We start from the raw sequence: 20,882 nt of genomic DNA, 5'->3' as shown, positions 1-20,882 counted from the left end.
GACAAGAAGCTAGGGTTAGGGTTGAGGATTAGTGTTGAACCGGGATGTGGACAAGAAGCTAGGGTTAGGGTTGAGGATTAGTGTTGAACCGGGATGTGGACAAGAAGCTAGGGTTAGGATTGAGGATTAGTGTTGAACCGGGATGTGGACAAGAAGCTAGGGTTAGGGTTGAACTGGGATGTGGACAAGAAGCCAGGGTTAGGGTTGAGGATTAGTGTAGAACCGGGATGTGGACAAGAAGCTAGGGTCAGGGTTGAGGATTAGTGTTGAACCGGGATGTGGACAAGAAGCTAGGGTTAGGGTTGAGGATTAGTGTTGAACCGGGATGTGGACAAGAAGCTAGGGTTAGGGTTGAGGATTTAGTGTAGAACCGGGATGTGGACAAGAAGCTAGGGTTAGGGTTGAGGATTTAGTGTAGAACCGGGATGTGGACAAGAAGCTAGGTTTAGGGTTGAGGATTAGTGTTGAACCGGGATGTGGACAAGAAGCTAGGGTTAGGGTTGAGGATTAGGGTTGAACTGGGATGTAGACAAGAAGCTAGGGTTAGGGTTGAGGATTTAGTGTAGAACCGGGATGTGGACAAGAAGCTAGGGTTAGGGTTGAGGATTAGGGTTGAACCGGGATGTGGACAAGAAGCTAGGGTTAGGGTTGAGGATTTAGTGTAGAACCGGGATGTGGACAAGAAGCTAGGGTTAGGGTTGAGGATTAGTGTTGAACCGGGATGTGGACAAGAAGCTAGGGTTAGGATTGAGGATTAGTGTTGAACCGGGATGTGGACAAGAAGCTAGGGTTAGGGTTGAGGATTAGTGTTGAACCGGGATGTGGACAAGAAGCTAGGGTTAGGGTTGAGGATTAGTGTAGAACCGGGATGTGGACAAGAAGCTAGGGTTAGGGTTGAGGATTAGTGTTGAACCGGGATGTGGACAAGAAGCTAGGGTTAGGGTTGAGGATTAGTGTTGAACCGGGATGTGGACAAGAAGCTAGGGTTAGGGTTGAGGATTAGTGTTGAACCGGGATGTGGACAAGAAGCTAGGGTTAGGGTTGAACTGGGATGTGGACAAGAAGCTAGGGTTAGGGTTGAGGATTAGTGTTGAACCGGGATGTGGACAAGAAGCTAGGGTTAGGGTTGAGGATTAGTGTAGAACTGGGATGTGGACAAGAAGCTAGGGTTAGGGTTGAGGATTAGTGTAGAACCGGGATGTGGACAAGAAGCTAGGGTTAGGGTTGAGGATTAGTGTTGAACCGGGATGTGGACAAGAAGCTAGGGTTAGGGTTGAGGATTAGTGTTGAACCGGGATGTGGACAAGAAGCTAGGGTTAGTGTTGAGGATTAGTGTTGAACCGGGATGTGGACAAGAAGCTAGGGTTAGGGCAGTGGTTGAGGATAAATTTAGGGTTGTGGTTGAGGCTAGGGTATGTTCAACCCTGACTCATCCTAGCCCCCCACCCCCCAAATAGCGCTCCCCCACTTCCACATTTAAACACTGGAGGAAACCAGAATTATCTCTTGACTGACAATGGTACTCAACGACAAGATGCATATTGTAATAATGTATAAAGTTAAAAGTTTTATTTTCATAGGCATAAGTTGTACATAACGATAAATTCCACATAGTTTCAGTCACCTCCGTGCAGAAAGATCTCATCTTCTCATGGGTGTAAATGTTTTGGACTTAAGGATAAAATCCTGGGTGAATATCAGACCTGGATGTCAGTTCCACAATTCACTTTTATATAGTGTGACAACATGATCAGATGGATGGTTGTATGTACACAACATCCAAGTGGGGCACTTGAAAATTGAAATTGTCAAAAAATGTTATTTTTCCTATCTTATTTTCCCGTGACGAGTAGAACCGTAAAATGGTTACCTGTAACACAGTCCTGTCCATTATATACAGTACAAACATCATAATGACAACCCTCCTCTTTCAGTTTAGATTCATTTGGCACTTACAGCTTTTTCAGGGGAGACTATAGTGTTCATGGTTCTTATACACGGATATAGTCTTTTTTGAGTTAGAAGAGCTGACGCTCATGTAAACTGAATGGCAAATGCTTCATAAAGTACACGTATCACTGAGTACCAATGGCACAGGTGACTAGTTGTCAAACTAAAGGAGGAATGAGATCTCCCATCAACCACCACTTCAGAGTTCACATTCAGTTAGTCGGTTTCTCGTACGGTACGGCATGTTTTCTTTTGAAGAACATTGGTATAAATGCACAGTAAGTTATTTCACTATGTATGAAGGGGGTGGTGTTGATGCTATAGCCACAGAGACAGGTCAGATACAGAGCTTTAGCATTATCATGAGTTTAGCATTGCCTCCAAAAGCTACCAGGAAGAGGCTTTTTCTGAGTAACAGGAAAGTTAGCATGACAGGATACTGAGTTCCTCCATAGAGCTGCATTTGAAAATAAAAGCTAATTATCTTGCTAATGTGCTTAGAGTTCATTTTAAACCAAAAGACAACACGTGCGCTGTCTTGCACTGTTAATAGATACACTGTAGGCTAAAAGCTAGCGTTGCTCATTGAGAGGACAAGCAATAGTTAATAGATGTGAGTACAGTAACAGAAATACAGAGAGAATAACACACAGCATGTGTTCATGTTGAAAATAACAACAATGCCGTGAGGCTGATGGTACAGTATAAGCGATACATTGAATATATACTGTAGATAGTAGGTTCTTGTTGCCATTCTAATTGCTTGTTTCATTCCAGAAGCTTCATGTACACAGTTTTCGCTAGGTGAGTGATAAAGCAGAGTGGGGAAGTGCTTCATACAGAGAGGAAGTGATTTCACTGATGTGGTAGCAGGAGGAAATTGTCACCAAGGGAGAAGAAAACCGTTCAGCACTGTTGTCAATGGGGGACTAGTCAGTAACATAGATCAGGGATTTTAATTCTCCTCCATTACGGTGAATGTTTCACAGAGGAAAGAGCTTGTAGAGCTTGTGTTTGTTGTGGCAATGTGGGGAGGAGCAGAAGCATTACCAGGTGGTGTGTGGGGGGGGGGGGGGGGGGGGGGTCAGTCAGCAAGGGGTCAGTGCAGGTGGCTGAAATGCAGCAGGCTAATGCTAGGCCATGTCGACTTCTCTCTCTATGCCCACATACTTCAGGGCATCATCCTGGCTGTACCTGTAAGGGGCAGGAGAGAGAGAGTCAGGACAGTGTGAAGCATCAGTGTAAAAAAAAAATGCATGTCATCCCACAAATATCAGAGACAACCAAAGAAGGACTGCGATACCGTATTGTATCGAAGACTCCAGTGTTCCCATGGCCACAAGGCTCTACCTATAGTCGAAGAAGAGCTCCTCCCCCTGTAGGATAGCCCGTTTGGCAAAGATCCCGATGCGGTGGTCTCCATTCACCATGACCACTGCAAGAACAGCCATCACATCATTGATTTGTGCACGTCACCAAACCAAATCATTCCACAAAACAGGCTTTGCATTTTTCACTATGATCCTACCCTTAGCGTAGCAGTTTGGGTTCACCGAGTGATTCGCAAATCTGATTTTATTCCCTTTCCTTGTGGCGTCCACGACAAAGTCTGTTGAGACATTACAGGAACAGTGTCAGCTCAGCGATCACAGAACACAGTGACGGTGATGTCCTTTAAAGGGTTAACTGTGCACCATCAGCGTGTTGAGGAGTCATTATTACCATTGTTCAGGTTGAAGAGGAAGCTGGACATGTATTTGTCGTAGATCCTCCCCCGTCGGTCCGCCTCATCCTGCGAGATTAGCTGCAGACACAGACAGTTTCAGAGTGTGATGGTCAGACTAGATGTTTTATACATTAACACAAAGGCATTCATACAAACGCATACTGATACCGTATAAACCCCACACCCAACTATACCCCATTACATGATAAAGAAAGCTACGTTCAACAGTTTTATGTAGCCTCACCTCTCCACAGTACTCTGAGATGAACTCATTCTTCTGAACGGACTCTTTGATGAAGGTGCCCCACCCTGCCACGTTTGAGGGGGCAAGCAGGAGGTGCTGGGAGAGGTTAGAGGTCAGAGGTTAAAGTTGGCTGACATTTACGCAAAATGACAAGACAACACCGGAATAATACAACTGTGCCTTTTATTCCTCAGCAAGTCATAAGCATGTTAATATGGGTTCTGACTCCGACCTGAATTCAGATACAGCACATCATCGACTATTTTCTATTCCTTTGGACTGGAACATGACCCACTGGCCTACCTTCTTGAGCCCCCTTTGGATGCTGCAGTTCTTGCAGGAGACTACCTTGCTGTCCCAGTGGTCCGCGGCTCCACAGGTCATACACAGATCTGGGTCACATTCCCTCACCGCCAGGTAGCAGGGACATTGCTTGGTGTTGCACTGGGTCTTACAGCGGCAGCCCGGGAAACGGTTCTGGCCTGGAGAACAACGTAACACCCCAGGTTAGTGTTCAGAGTCAGACAGGGGAACGTTCAGCGGAGAGGTTTATAGTCACTTTTAGAAACAGCATAGAAACATACTGCGGCCGTATGAGTTACATGCCTCAGTGGACTAGAGAACTATTTTGTAACAGAATTCTCTGTGACTGTGTGGCGAATGGCAACTGCATTTTCATTAATGAACGCTGCCTCAACGGTAAAAAAGCTGCTGCTCTGTAATGTAACTCATCAATCACTGACCTCTGCTGGCAGCTATGCTGAAATACAGCTGTGCTGAGAGTAATGGAAAGCCTTCCAGGCAGAGGAAGAAGGAAAACGAGCAGCAGACAACTTAAAATGTCCCTCTCCTCTCCAACAGGTTTAGCTGGAGGACAATACTCCATAAGTAGAGCAGTGACATTAGTCTTGTCTCTCCTCCTTCCTAAGTCTTCTTCCCTACAGTTTGTGTGGCTGTGTGTGTGTGTGCGCATCACCGAGCAGTGTTCAGTCGTAGGGGTCGGTCTCGTATAAATGTAGGGATGGATGTTGTAGCTCAGGCACTGTGCCTGTCACATCTCTTTGATTCCACTCCAGGGCGGTGGAGCTCACACATTAAACCCTCCATACGCTGCTTCCTGTCAGAACCAGGGAGGGGGAGGGAGAACTGTATTTCTATTAGAACACAAAATGAGCCAAAGCTGTGAATTCAGAGCCAAGCTCTCTCTCTCTCTCTCTCTCTCAACATTCCTTCCTTCCGCCCTGTGGCCATTTGTGGAAGTGCGTGGGCACAGCGGTTCAGGCTCATTTCTCCTGGGATGAATGTGTCAGAGCATTGTGAACACGGCCCCATGCTGAACAGATGCCCATGCAGCTAACCAAACCCTGCCTGCCAGAGGACAGCTTATCCTGCGGAACACACAGCGAGGAGGAGGATCGTCTTACACACTGTTCCACTGTCTATTCTGGCCTGTCAAAAGGGCCTTTTCATCCACCGAGTGAAAGAGAGCTAGTCTTCAGCAGAATTGTCCTGTGAACACATTCCTATTTCCATTACAGAGTTGAGCTGTGAAACCTCTCGCTGTCAGTACAGGTAATTGTAGTACACATTTACCCCAGCCAGTTTAGTGGAAGGAATGTTCAGTATGTGTTGAAATATGTCTGTTTTCACACTGATATGTGTTGGTCTTCTGCAAATGGTCTGTCCGGGTTGGGAAGTGGTGTGTCTGTGTGTGTGTGTGTGTTAGGACATGGTGGTAACAGTGGATGTGTGTTTGGGTAAGGTGACACTCACACTCGTGCTCACACTGGCAGAACTTCTCACAGAAATTCTGGGTCATCACACAGGGACAGGAGCTGTCACATGGGTGGTCCGGGTGGTCACATGGCTGGTAGTTGTACACCTGATTGGATGAGTTATCTAGAGAGGACAAAGGCTTTAATTATACAATGAGCAGATACATCATTCTGAATTAGTGTATAAGAAATGCATTTGACAACGTTAATTTGACTATTTCAATACTTCAGTCAAGTGAAGAACTCACCTTTCTTGAGCTGTATCTTTGCCCATAACCTACAGAAAGAAATGAAAAACACTTTCAATAATCATGTCTATTTCTGTACAAGGGTATTTGAAAAAGAGCAGTTCCTTTCATTTTCTGCACGGTTTAATCTTTTTCTCCCACTGATCTGTGTATCAGGGTCCATTCTCACTACATTCCTATGAGGTCATGCTGCAACAGGGACGGGGAGGGAGTGAGTGTAAAAGTCGGCGGCCATCTTGCCTGTGCTTCCTCTTCTTCTTCTGAGGGGAGTTGCCACCATCCTCCAACGGAACACGATGGATCAGGACCTCTTTCACAGCAAACTCATACACCTGAGGAAGAGAGGGAACACACACATTAAACACACACATGCAGGCATATTTGTCAGCGCATACACGACACGCATACACACAGATATGAGGCAACTATCCACAACGGTGCAGAATGTTGTGTGGTTCTGGAATTGGTCCCATTGTGTAGTTGAGTGCCTCTCAAATTAAGCTGGGAAGCGCATCGCTGCATGTGATTACTCCATAAAACACGCGGCCCTCTCCTCCCCTATCAGAACCCACCACCATCTCAGCGTAATGCACACACACACACCTCCCCGCCATCCCACTCACCGCACACACCCGCAAAGCCCCAAACCACTTCTGCCTGCCAAAAAAACAGATTTGGCTTCCTCCCTAAAACAGACAGACACACATTACGCAGAGGGAGGGACTGGGAAGCTCGTAGCAGCGGTGTTTCCATCCAGCCAAACCACAGGCTCTCTGAGGGATAACAAGGCCATGCTATAGAGTCACACTGACGTTGTGCTGGAGGCCGGGATGCTGCTGCAGGGGGCTAAGCTACTTTGCAACGTCTGTGGCGGATCTCTGTCGTCGCGCTTCGCCCTCTTTGTTTCTCGTTCTTTGTCTCTCTGTTTTGGTTTTGGAGGATTGGAACGTGTCTCTCAATAGCTTTGCAAATCTGATCAGAAGGCCTAATATGTTCCCCATACAATACTCCCATAACTCCCCCATATTAGAGACACACAACATCCCCACAATACCTCAGCTCAGAAGGGATCCGTTCGCTATAAGCCGTCTGAGCCCGGAGACCGTGACAGCGTCTCAGAGAATCACAAAACTGTCAAGTACATGTCGTAAAAGTCCTAATTAATGACTCCGCATGTTGTTTACATTCCATTTGTAATCATCCCAATTTTACATACAGTATTATGTGTTACGAAACTTGTATCAATGCCAACACACTACAACACAGTCACAGCACCACTTCGTTATCTTGTCGGTCTGTACTAGTCTGTAATGTGTTTTGGTCATTAGCGTGTTGGCCAGGAGACTTGCTTTAATTGGTGTATCAATAGAGTATATGAACATCTGGTGGGTGTAGGTTCTTGGTGGTTCACCTGTTTGCAGGTCTTGGTGCTGATGAGGCGAGCGATGGAGCAGAAGTTGTTGTAGTAGGTTCCGTGCAGCACTCTGAACAGAGACTCCTCAGCCCCACTCCACTGGACAGGAGGTTCCACCTGCTCCCCGTGCTCCTCCCCCGGGCACAGCTTGGTGGGGGTCTGACAGCGAGAGTTGCTCTCTGACCGTACCCAAAAACACACACATGCGCACGCACACAGACACACACACAGGGGGGGGGGGGGGGCATTTGAGACTCATGCACATACACCCACTGCCATGCACATACACCCACTGCCAAAGGCAGAGAGCAACATGTTGCTTGGCAACAGGTTCAAGGCTGTGTTATTGTGACCACATGCTATGACTGGGGAATGCTTATTAGTCCGCTCATCAATCTGTTTTTACACATGATTTGAGCTAGAGGGGACGGCCGCTGGGCCACCAGCTTAAGTCAGTAGTCTATCTTCAAAATGAAGAGCTGCAGTGACATCACAGTACAGATATTAGTTCCTTCCAAACTGAATGCAAGAGAGAGACAGTAGAGAGACTGAGTGAATGATTAAGACAGAGAAAACGAGAGCCTGAGTAGATTGCTCTTTCTCCCTCCCACTGTTATCCACATGAGTCTGTCAACAGAAAGAGGAAACCAGGGGGAGAGGCTGAGTGAAGAATCTATTGGTTTTGGAGCTGAAACCCATGGTTGGATTCTTGTGTTTGGAGAGCGAGTGAGAGTGAATGGTTTAAAAATATATATATATATTCTTCAGCCAATGTTCTCTTTTCTGATGAACTGCATTCAGCACACATTAACCATTCTGGCAGATGAGCGTTATGGGGAACTTAGTCGATCCATTCTGTCATTAATACACTGAGGTATGACAGATATACTGTAGTACCGTAGCAGCTGAGGCATTAGTGTTCTCCTACCTTAGAAGATAGGAAGCTGGCAGTCTCCTATTCATGGGTTGCATGTTTCGTCACAATATTGTTTTGAACGTTCGTTTTGGACTGATGCCCAACTGAGCATCCTACTCAATGTATTGTCAATGAGCGCTGACGAAAATGTAATCACAAGTGCCCCAGCTAGCACAGTGGTTCTGGGCCGATTCCGGCGGAGAGTCCGCCTTCGGCAGTATTGCTTATGGCTAGGATGCGGGGATTGAGCTCGGGCCGATTCCGGTGAGCGTTATCTGGCCCAAATGTATTACTTGGGGCTCAGGCTGATTCCGGTGTGAGTTATCTGGCCCAAATGTATTACTTGGGGCCTCGGGCCGATTGAGGCTACTCTCTGGCAGATGATTACACGGGCTGCTTTATATAATTAACATTTCATTATTTTCTCATTGTTTCTGTGATCAAAAAATATAATTTACATTTATATTAAATTCTTTAAGAGCCCGTTGTAGTATTTTGATACTTTGTGCAAGGCAATTGATAAACATGAAAAACTTTGTGGATGGAGCTTCCCGAGTGGCGCAGCGGTCTAAGACACTGCATCGTAGTGAAAACTGCGTTGCTACAGGCCGTGACCGGGAGACCCAATTGGCCCAGCATCATCAAAGTTAGGGGAGGGTTTGGCTGTCAGGGATGTCCTTGTCCCATCGCGCTGTAGTGACTCCCGTGGCAGACCAGGCGCATGCACGCTGACACGGGCACCAGGTGTATGGTGTTTCCTCTGACACAAAATTAATTTTTTTGTGGATGGGTATAATTTATATGTATAAAATGCATAATAGTAATATTTCAATCGGGTCATTTTGTATACATTTATTTACATTTGCATCGGGCCGCTTCTGTGGGGATTCTAGTAAGGTGCCGGCAAAGTCAACTGAATTCTGGTAGATGGAAAAGACCTGATGTACTTGGGCCGATTCTGGGCAGTCATTCATTTTGATTCCGGGCCGAGTCCGACACCCGATTCCGGGCCAATTCAATCAGTTCCGGACGCCCAGAAGAGGACCGCTTCTGGGCAGATTCCTCACTGCTAGCTGGGGAATTACAGTGGCTTAGAAATACAATGCAAATAAAAAAGAAGGCAAATAAATCAAAACCTTTTGTCATCATTTTGATGTCGCCAGATTGACTTTAGATGCATGACGCGACCGAGTGACGCAGGTGCAACCTGTGAATAGTACTTTAGAAGCTCGTCTTTCCCATAATTGTCTCTTGAAGTACTTACGGACCAGACAGACTAACATGAACATTGGCCATGCGCAGTGGGTGGCCGTCCTATCGCCTCTGACCACAGAACATCGGCCGCCATTTTCTGTTCATTTCCCAACGATTCTACATGTTGAACCGCCCCTGTTTGTCGACACCCAGCAGGTGCTCTACTGCGCATCCCTGACGTTTGTGTTGGTCTGTCTTGTCCCTTATAATGCTTGTGTTTCCCCAAGCTACCTGAGGAGCTGGTGGTCTCGTGATCACTATCCACCTCCTTGGCCTCCTCAGTGGTGCCTGACGGGCCAGGGCAGCTGGAGCTGGGAGTGCGTGGCTGTCGCCGCCGCCGCCGGGACCTCTGGGAGCGCAGCATCTCCTGATCCGCAAACTCTTTGGCCCCTTTCTTTAGAGGAGGGAGAGCGGAAGAGAGGGACAGAAATGAAGAGATAAAAGAGTGTTAAAGAAGGGATGAATGGATCGGAGCGTCATCATTGGCTTGTCTGTCTGTTGTCGGGCAGTTAAACACAGAGGACATGTAGAGGATCAGAGCACACCTGGAGCAGAAAGCAGTCCAGACCACAGGGATCTGTCTCCATGCGAATCTCCTTGCTCTTCCTCTTGTAAACATTGGGGGTAGCATGAAAAGCTGGAAAGACACATACTATTAGTATACTGATAGTAACAATATACTGTATGTTAGAAGTACAGTAATAGTAGGGACGTAAAACATTTTGCCTGCTGCACAGACGCTATGGACACTGTAGTCTAGAGCGCCTGGTTAAATTGAGCTTAGGAGCATATAAATTCTCTCCATGGTTAAAGTAGGAAGAAATATATGTCATTGTTGTAACAATGTGTGAGTCTGCTACATTTACTATTATCATGTATTAAAATATTGAATTACTTTGACATATTTAATTAGGTTACATTATGCTAATTTCCAATGGTGGACAGAATGTGTTACTACATTACACATACTAACGTTTTTACCACACAAGAATTGCAGGAAATACACATCCTTTTTTACCTCAGATGGGTGATGTTAGTATCACAGTTTATTGTCATCATGATCTCATAAAATCAATTGCTTAAAACAGATCAATACCCATACTTGTTCTAAATAGTAGCCATTTTGGGTATGCAAAAATAGTATTTTAAATGTTGAAAATGTTGTATGCTTTAAATGCCAGGATGTCATACTAATTTGGGGTTTTCATCTAGTATTCCACTATTGAGGAAGAGAATCATTTTGAGACCGACGTGTGTTTGACAACAGCTGATAATCAGATATTTTGGACACTGCCACTGGTTTTGTCATACACACCAGTCCTTTGTGGGACTTAGAACGCAGCTGTCATTTTCAGACCACACTGGCTAGAAAAAAAATGGGCGCTCTGGCATTACATGAATTAATGGATTTGAGGGTTAAGCTATCATTCAAATGATAGAAACCGATGATGAGGTGGTGATTTGTTGAAATGATCCAGTCCCCCAAAAAATGTCATTTTCCGTATTGGTCATCTACCAAAATCATTTTCTCACAGAGAAATAAGTTGATAAATGGCTACGACAGGTTGTCATCATTCGACATATATATGTTGTATACCCAAGTTCATTGAGGTTTGTCTGGTAGAAGAGTGTTAATGGTACATATCGCCACGGTTATTGTCCCAGTTCAATTGATTTCAATACAATATCGATGTGAGTGATTAATATGCGTGCGCTACTGATTACAGTAGTACAAGCTCATCAATCCCATTCTTGAGTGACCGCTCGGTAAATATTAGTACATGTGCAGTTTGTAAGGTGCTAATTTAGGGAAAGGGAAAGGGGGATACCTAGTCAGTTGTCCAACTGAATGCATTCAACTGAAATGTGTCTTCCACATTTAACCCAACCCCTCTGAATCACAGAAGCTGCCTTGATCGACATCCTTCAGTGCCCAGGGAACAGTTGGTTAACTGCCTTGCTCAGGGGCAGAATGACAGATTTTTACCTTGTCAGCTCGGGGATTCGACCCAGCAACCTTTCGGTTACTGGCCCAACGCACTAACCTTTTAGCAAAATACAAGTATCCTGAACATGTGTGACACGTGTGTAGGGTGTAACTTGTATGTACTGGTCTTCAAAATATCACAAGTATTTCAGCATATTGATTATGAATTTGGACATATAAAACCGGTGTTTTAACACTTGGCCATAAATCAAAAAGCCATGACAACAGTGTCATTTTCAATCTTTTTTTTAGGGAATACAAACGGTACTTTGAAAATTATTTTAAAACTGAATTCTACTTTATCAGGTAAATACTACTGAATGAGCCCAAAAAGATGCTACGATTCATTGATTTGGATGATATTATTGAAATCGTGAAAATATGTTTGTCCTGGCTAGTAATAATGCATTTATTATAACACTAGAGATGTGTTGATTCCAAGAGAGTCTGAGTGAGACAGAAATAAAAAATAAAAACAGAAATCCAGAGGAAAAGCCACATGTTGACAGATGTCAATAGGTTAAAAACACAGAGTTAGAGAGTTAGAGAGAGAGAGTTAGAGAGAGAGTTAGAGAGTTAGAGAGAGAGAGTTAGAGAGAGAGTTAGAGAGAGAGTTAGAGAGTTAGAGAGAGAGAGAGTTAGAGAGAGAGAGAGAGTTAGAGAGAGAGAGAGAGTTAGAGAGAGAGAGAGAGTTAGAGAGAGAGAGTTAGAGAGAGTTAGAGAGTTAGAGAGAGAGAGAGAGTTAGAGAGAGAGAGAGAGTTAGAGAGAGAGAGAGAGTTAGAGAGAGAGAGAGAGTTAGAGAGAGAGAGAGAGTTAGAGAGAGAGAGTTAGAGAGAGAGAGAGTTAGAGAGTTAGAGAGAGAGAGAGAGAGTTAGAGAGTTAGAGAGTTAGAGAGAGAGAGAGTTAGAGAGTTAGAGAGAGAGAGAGAGTTAGAGAGAGAGAGAGTTAGAGAGAGAGAGAGTTAGAGAGAGAGAGAGAGTTAGAGAGAGAGAGAGAGTTAGAGAGAGAGAGAGAGTTAGAGAGAGAGAGAGAGTTAGAGAGAGAGAGAGTTAGAGAGAGAGAGAGTTAGAGAGAGAGTTAGAGAGAGAGAGAGTTAGAGAGTAGAGAGAGTAGAGAGTTAGAGAGTAGAGAGAGAGAGTTAGAGAGTTAGAGAGAGAGAGAGAGTTAGAGAGTTAGAGAGAGAGAGAGAGAGAGTTAGAGAGAGAGAGAGAGTTAGAGAGAGAGAGAGAGTTAGAGAGAGAGAGAGGTTAGAGAGAGAGAGTTAGAGAGAGAGAGAGTTAGAGAGAGAGAGAGTTAGAGAGAGAGAGTTAGAGAGAGAGAGTTAGAGAGAGAGAGTTAGAGAGTTAGAGAGAGAGTTAGAGAGTTAGAGAGAGAGAGAGAGTTAGAGAGAGAGAGAGAGTTAGAGAGAGAGAGAGTTAGAGAGAGAGAGAGTTAGAGAGAGAGTTAGAGAGAGAGAGGGAGTTAGAGAGAGAGAGGGAGTTAGAGAGAGTTAGAGAGAGAGAGGGAGTTAGAGAGAGAGGGAGTTAGAGAGAGTTAGAGAGAGAGAGGGAGTTAGAGAGAGAGGGAGTTAGAGAGAGAGAGGGAGTTAGAGAGAGAGAGGGAGTTAGAGAGAGTTAGAGAGAGAGAGTTAGAGAGAGTTAGAGAGAGAGAGTTAGAGAGAGAGAGTTAGAGAGTTAGAGAGAGAGAGTTAGAGAGAGAGAGAGAGTTAGAGAGAGAGAGTTAGAGAGAGAGAGAGAGTTAGAGAGAGAGAGTTAGAGAGAGAGAGAGTTAGAGAGAGAGAGTTAGAGAGAGAGAGAGTTAGAGAGAGAGTTAGAGAGAGAGAGTTAGAGAGAGAGAGTTAGAGAGAGATACAGAAAGTGAGAGAAAAGAGTAAACCCATAGGACACATTACGGTGGAGGAAGCAGTCGTATTTGAAGCAGCGCCTGCAGAACAGCGTATGGAAGGAGTGTAGGGACTGCTCCCGCTGGACAGACTTGGCGAACGGCCCGTCTATGTTAGGGGTGCAGAGGGGGGGCAGCTTTACCGGGCTGGGGGGCTCCAGGAGGTCCTTGTACCTAGGGAGGTGTCATTTGGGGAAGAAGGGGATAAAACAAAACATAGCCGTACCATGCATAACATAACTTTGTATTTGGATTGTATTTTGTATGAGCATGGTATATGGCATGATATACAGTAGAAGTGGGAAACTACAGTAAGTAGCTGTATTCTGACTCAAGTAGGCCTATGCCAGGAGTAGGCAACTAGATTCAGCCGCTGGACAATTTTTGTCAGAGTGGATGGTTGGGGAGCCGGAACATAATTATAATCATTTGTACGTTGCAAATAGACCACAACTAAGCCCAAAACGAAATTGCATTAGGAAATAACAGTAATTTCATAACTTGATTACATTGAGACATGATCAAGTCAAAAACATTTTTTTTGTGGAAATACTTGGGAACAAATTTCCTAAATGAAACAAATATTTTGCTGAATTCCTGGTGATTTTACAGTCCTCTTTTTTTACGAAAAACAAAACATCATTCTTTGTTTTACAAAAAACTTTGGGGGGCCCTGTTGCCGACCCCTGGCCTATGCTCATTTGCAGGTGGATTTGGATGAGAGTGTTTAGTTTGCGGTATTTTATAATAAAAAGGCCTTTCAGACGGGAATGCAACAACTTTCCTTTGAGTGTGAGGAGAGAGGGCAGAGAGCATTATTAGCATCTCCCTGAGAGCTCCCATCTCCATGGTGAACACTAAGCAACGCTCGGCTAAGCACATCACAGTTGTTGGGCACTTTTCTTACTTTTCCTTCAGCTCCTCCATCGTACCCTTGTAGGGGAACATCGAGGCGATGGCCGTGAATATCTTATCATGCGGGATCTTCTTTTTGGCAGCCAAATCCCTCACTAAGGAAGGTAGTGAGAAGAAAAGCAAAGAGCAGATAATTAGCAACTCAACCACCCCTTTTCTAGTTCCAATTTCCCATTGAGATGTAATTGTATTTGCACTTTTTGCCATGTAAGCAATCATATTGGAACGATAGCAAAGTCCCGAGCCTATTGAGAAGGACTGTTTGTCCATGTGCTCTGTTTATTGAGAGAGTACCAATGAGTGTTTGGCATACTGATGTGTTCTGACACTGAGTGTCACTGAGTGCCACAACTGTGTTAGATGTGGTTACATCTTTCAGTCAAAAGACTCTGGAGGACACTCACCCTCTATGACACTCCTCCTCTTCCTCCTGAAGAAGGCTGTGGGCCCCACCTTGGCCTCTTCAGTCTCTTCCCCAGCGCTCTTCCTCACCCCTTTCTCTTCCTCCTCTTTCCCCCCTTTCTCCTTCGCCTCCTCCTCTTCCTCCTCCTGGTCTGAGTACTGGCTCAAGGCCTCCACCAACTCTTTAAAGATCTCGTCGTTGATGAACCCTCCCTCTGGGAGACAAACCACACAGTCAAACATGTCAGCACCTACTGATGACATCATGCAATATACTTCAGCACATATCCCCTAAACAATTAAGATTTCCCCAGCAGCACACAGCAACGCACGTACTGTACCGATGACCTCCTGGAGCCCGCCTAACCCCAACGTCTCCAATAATATAACTCTGTGATAGATCAGACTGACAGTGTGCGTAATCGAAACAGGACAGAAAGGATGATATCCCTAGTCTAGGTAGGTAGGCAGGTCACCTCTGTCTCCATGGACACCGTCATAGTTGTCGATGAGCTCCTCCAGGAAGGCCTCGTCCTGCTCCAACACCTCGTCTCCCATGTAGGGGATGTTATGGAGGAACGTCTCATCCTCCACCTAGGAAACCATTTATTTTATTTTTTATTTTATTTAACTAGGCAAGTCAGTTAAGAACAAATTCTTATTTACAATGGCGGCCTACCCCGGCCAAACCCGGACAACGCTGGGCCAATCGTGCGCCACCCTATGGGACTCCAAATCACGGCTGGATGTGATGCAGGTTTTTCTGTATTTGTACTATTTTCTACATTGTAGAATAATAGTGAAGGCATCAAAACTATGAAATAACACATATGGAATAATATAGTATCCAACAAAAGTGTTAAACAAATCAAAATATATTTTATATTCTTCAAATAGCCACCCTTTGCCTTGATGACAGCTTTGCAAACTCTTGGCATTCGCTCAAACAGCTTAAACTGGAAAGCTTTTCCAACAGTCTTGAAGAAGTTCCCACATATGCTGAGCACTTGTTGGCTGCTTTTCCTTCACTCGGTCCGACTCATCCCGAACCATCTCAATTTAGTTGAGGTCGGGAGATTGTGGAGGCCAGTTCATCTGATGCAGCACTCCATCACTCTCCTTCTTGGTAAAATAGCCCTTACACAGCCTGGAGGTGTGTTGGGTCATTGTCCAGTTGAAAAACAAATGATAGTCCCACTAAGCCCAAACCAGATGGGATGGCATAACACTACAGAATTCTGTGGTAGACATGCTGGTTAAATGTGCCTTGAATTCTAGATAAATCACACGTGTCGGCAGCAAAGCACCCCCCACACCAAAACACCTCCTCCTCAATGCTTTAAGGTGGGAAATACACTGGCGGATATCATTCGTTCACCCACATCGCGTCTCACAAAGGCACCTTTAACACGGCGGTTGGAACCAAAAATCTCCAATTTGGACTCTAGACCAAAGGACAAATTTCCACCGGTCTAATATCCATTGTTCCTCTTTCTTGGCCCAAGCAAGTCTCTTTTTCTTATTGGTGTCCTTTAGTAGTGTTTTCTTTGCAGAAAGTTGACCATGAAGACCTGATTCACTCAGTCTCCTCTGAATAGTTGATGTTGAAATGTGCCTGTTGCTCGAACTCCGTGAATAATTTATTTGGGCAGAAATTTCTGAGGCTGGTAACTCTAATGAACGTATCCTCTGCAGCTGAGATAACTTTGGGTCTTCCTTTCCTGTGGCGGTCCTCATGAGAGCCAGTTTCATCATAGCGCTTGATGGTTTTTGCGACTGCACTTGAAGGATCGTTCAAAGTTCTTGAAAATGTTCCGTATTGACTGACCTTCATGTCTTAAAGTAATGATGGACTGTCGTTTCTCTTTGCTTATTTGAGCTGTTCTTGCCATAATATGGACTTGGTCTTTTACCAAATAGGGCTATCTTCTGTATACCACCCCTACCTTGTCACAACACAACTGATTGGCACAAACACATTAAGGAAAGAAATTCAAAAAAATTACTTTTAAGAAGGCACGCCTGTTAATTAAAAAGCATTCCAGGTGACTACCTAATGAAGCTGGTTGAGAGAATGCCAAGAGTGTGCAAAGCTGTTATCAAGGCAAAGGGTGGGTATTTGAAGAATCTCAAATATAAAATATATTTTGATTTGTTTAACACTTTTTTGGTTACAATATGATTCCATATGTGTTATTTCATTGTTTTGATGCCTTCACTATTATTCTACAATGTAGAAAATAGTAAAAATAAAGAAAAACCCTTGAATGAGTAGGTGCTCTAAAACTTTTGACCGGTAGTGTATACGGAATGTGTGTGTGTTGTCGGGAAATCCCCATACCATGAAGTTCTGCTGCAGAGGGGACCAGGAGTACATGAAGGGGATTCCTGCCACGGTAGTCAGGGGCCGCATGGCAACCGCCTGAGCTTTAAACGCTGGGAAGCCAAACTCCACCATGCACAACTGTGATTGGACCAGAGACAGATGGGGGAGTATGAGGACAGACCAACACTGGATTATAACCAACAGGTAGGCTACTATTACCCAAATGGATAAAGACAATGCTATATCTACTGACACTACTCTGAAATGAACTAGGAAACAAATACCAAGAAAATAGAGGAGAGCATAGTGAGAATTTCAGGAACACAAGATGCTGCTCTGTCTGCCTCCAGGCTGTTTTCATCATAGGTTCTGAGAGAGTTTAGTTATTGACCTCAGTAAGGCCGCCTCATGAACCCTTTTTGGCAGCTCAGCATCTCCCTGAAAAGGGATGAAACATCACAGTCCTCTGTCGGCCTGATGGGAGAGCAGACCCTGGCCTGGTTAATGAGGCAGGAGTCAGAATGGGCTTTAAAGGGCTAGTTAATGGCCAAAATGTAGATTTCCCCTTAAAATACACATACACAAAAGTAAATCGTCTTCATGAGATGGCCATAAATAATAACGGGTAGTTCTGCAAAAATGTTGAAAGGTCTAGAACTAAACTTATAAAGGTGTACTAACCTTATAAAGGTGTACAAACTCAATTGCACAAACATTATGAAAAATCTGATATTATTTTTGTCCTATTCAACAAAAGTGGCACAATAGAGCTCGAAATGACTGAAATACTTTCTAAATATAGTAACAATCAAATTAGAAACGACTTACTGGAAGATTTCACCTTTCTTATAACTGTAAAATAAACGTGATCATACAAACATTCTCTGGGCAATCCAGAGACACCATTCAAATGTGTTCAGACCAACAATGTCTACAACTCCTGGATTGCTGGTGCAATGAGAGGCTTCGAAGCCACCGGTCGGCCATATTGGCACTCCGCAGTAGGAGCAGTCCTCCATAAGAATGAAAGGAATTCTAAAGTATTTCAATTAAATGTTTCAAAGACAAAATGACATGTATTTATGTATTTGGTGCAGACTCGTTACAACCTCATATTTAAGCACTAAGTGATTCTGTCCATCTGTGACTAAGAGAAAGTGGTCTGGTTTCAATTCTCCGAAATGATTTTGGATTTATTCCTGTTGAGAGCTATAAATTCATCTGAGAACATCAATGCGAGATGAAACTGCTATTGTTGCATCTGCTAGACTCCCGTTTCATAAGAGCTATTGCAAGCACAGCTATGAGGTTCACTGGCACAGGAAATCGTTGCTTTGTCTGGATAGGCCAGAAAACGTAATGCGTCGCCTCCTACTATATGTCTCTCTATCCTTTTGTCACGCTCACCTTTTTGCCGGGTAGCGCTCCACCTGGGGTAGATAGGGGAACTGACTGGACCCTCAGCTTGGACCACTCCTCGTTCAGAAGGTTGGTACGTTCCTCTATCTTCTGCCGGTTGGACATGAACAAGGCCTGGAAAAGACAGGAAATGTAAGAAGAGTTTGTAATACTTATACACACGATCTCTCTCTCTCATTATCCTTACCTTGACCTCCTCTGCATTTTTAAAGCGTTTCAGCTGACGGAGTCGCATGTACTCAGACTTCACCCTCTTCCTCCACTCCAACAGGCTACGGGAGGGTATGTTGGAGGCAGGACAAGGTGTTGGGGTTGGGATCAGGGCCGGGACTGCGTCTGAGACAGGGGCCTCCTCCATGGTCCTGCACAATGATATAAATGAATGGAGTTACTGACACAAATACAAAACACATGGAAGTGCCCTGGTCAATCATGCTAAAGAACACTTTTCTATTTCACCAATTCTTCAGGGTCAGTTTTTGTGTTGTTAGAAGTAGTATTAAAGGAGGTTATCGCTGTTGGTGTGAGTGTGGTGTGTGAATTGGTTGTGCCTAACTCCAAAAACACGTTTTACTTGGATCTGGGATGTGATAACATCAATGGCAATTGGAAAAGTACATTTCCAAGAGCTTCCCGTAAGAGAAGTGATTCAGCCCCCCCCCCCACACACACACACACAAACACACACAGACTCACACAGTCAAACGAAACGCATGACTCAAACTTCTGCATGCTTGTGCGTGAGCGAACCACCGCCCCCTTCTGTTAGCAAAAGCACCAAGGACTGCATTAAAAAAGGCTTAAAAACCACCTTCCAGTGCATCCTGGTCAGCGCTATAATGTGCCATTCGTAATCTTATCATGTGGGACTAGAACAACGGAATCATAAAATAACGGGCCTATAATAAAGTGAAACCTCAAGCACGTCAAACTTGTCATATACCTAGACCAAATGGCAGTCTGAAAAACACGTTCTCCCCTACACATACAACATTAGTAAAAGTGGGCGTTTCTCTTCTGAAAACCAATATGAAAACAGAGCAGCTAAGTGCGTAGTACACTTTTCTAGGATTTCATAACCTCTTCTGCAGAATTCTATAACCCTATCCCACAAAAATGTTGTGGGATTGGTGAGAAGCAAAATAAATGTCGCGCTGCGTAAAGGCTTTTCGTTTTCAGGGCAAATGAGTCGTATCAACCGTACCAGGCATTAGCCTTCCTTAGAATCCTACACCCTTAGAATCCTACACCAACAGTCGATAACATGCATCGCCTATCCATTTCAATTATGTTCGTTTTACGCAATGGACAGCTTTCACGCCCAACCAATAACATTATAATGTGATATTTCTAATGCGCTTCTCTGGGATGCGCGCACACATGTTCAGTTTTGATACAGTGTCGCAGTTAGAAATACCTTTAAGGATCCTCGTGTCCTCTTATTTGTAGCGACTTGAGCTCGCCACTACAGCGTTGAACTCCCCGTTTGAAATCCACCATAAAATACGGATTTCTTCGCTACGGACGCGGAGTAAATAATAGGGTCCGTGTATTTGGGTTCACACGCCGATGGGATCCGAAGATTCCTATGTCGTCCGCAAGCATGCTGAAATTGAAGTTGTACAGTTAAAAGCTGCGCACTTAACTGGCTCAGTTAGAGAGTGACGTCTTTATTATGATCACTCTGTGCTTGGTAGCTGGACTGGGGTAAAAAGCGTGCGACTTGAAAGTATATGGACATTTGGATAGCCCACATGTAGCTTATGAATGATTCAACTCACAAGGGCTACACGCCTGCTATAAGGCTACTACTAACGTTATTACTACTATCAGAATAATAATACTATTAGTCAACTATTACATAGGCGACTAAGCTACAATAGGCTACTAATAACTAGTGGATAATACTAATTTATGAAAATGGTACAGTTGATAGGTAGTCATAATGATGATGTTTAATATGTTTATTATTTGTTCATATAATGAGATATATATTTTTTTAAAGTTCAATAGAACAAATGCCTATACCTATATGGATGTAATGCATTTTAATATGAGTGTCAGGTGATGTATTTGGGAAGGGTATAGTAACATCATTCGTTCATCACCAATAACCTTTGCTCTCATACTGTATATTGGTAAGGTACTGTTGTATTTTTCCATAATTAATGTATACATGTCATACACATTTATACAGGGGTAAGAGTAAACATATGTTATCAATGAGTATTGTTCCTCAGTCATTCATGGAAGAGGAAGCCTCCAGCCTCTAGTCTAGCGCATGTTGTTTTCCTTCTCTCCGGGGGCGGGTGTGCAGTGCGAGCTGGGGCTGTGGCACACTACTCATAGTCACGTGATTCTCAGAGGAAGGAGAAATCGCCTGATCCAGTAACACAGACAACCCAGCGGCCCGGCCAGGCCAAT

General features: G+C 44.3%; 1 protein-coding gene across 2 annotated transcripts; it reads right to left on the bottom strand.

Moving 5' to 3' along the window:
- Positions 1-1,544: 1,544 nt before the first annotated feature.
- LOC109891924 (histone-lysine N-methyltransferase EZH1-like) lies at positions 1,545-20,188 on the bottom strand. 2 transcript variants are annotated; one of them, XM_031827336.1, is made up of 20 exons: positions 19,876-20,188; positions 18,646-18,820; positions 18,447-18,572; positions 17,055-17,177; positions 15,190-15,307; positions 14,716-14,928; positions 14,304-14,406; positions 13,407-13,570; positions 10,073-10,164; positions 9,759-9,921; positions 7,355-7,536; positions 6,184-6,275; positions 5,944-5,972; positions 5,694-5,819; positions 4,224-4,402; positions 3,921-4,016; positions 3,673-3,754; positions 3,479-3,559; positions 3,301-3,385; positions 1,545-3,144 (listed from the first exon to the last, which is right to left on the bottom strand). In XM_031827336.1, the coding sequence occupies exons 2-20, from the start codon at positions 18,814-18,816 to the stop codon at positions 3,084-3,086; spliced, it is 2,286 nt and encodes a 761-aa protein (XP_031683196.1). In that variant the 5' UTR covers positions 18,817-18,820; positions 19,876-20,188; the 3' UTR covers positions 1,545-3,083. The 2 variants fall into 2 exon arrangements, with proteins under 2 accessions (XP_031683196.1, XP_031683197.1); XM_031827337.1 differs by having other exon boundaries at positions 3,254-3,385; positions 19,876-20,142.
- Positions 20,189-20,882: the final 694 nt, after the last annotated feature.

Source organism: Oncorhynchus kisutch, linkage group LG6 (genome assembly GCF_002021735.2).
Source record: "Oncorhynchus kisutch isolate 150728-3 linkage group LG6, Okis_V2, whole genome shotgun sequence".
Taxonomy (NCBI): Eukaryota; Metazoa; Chordata; class Actinopteri; order Salmoniformes; family Salmonidae; genus Oncorhynchus; species Oncorhynchus kisutch.
Note: the sequence above shows the minus strand (reverse complement) of the source record. Positions and strands in the feature narration are given on the sequence as shown.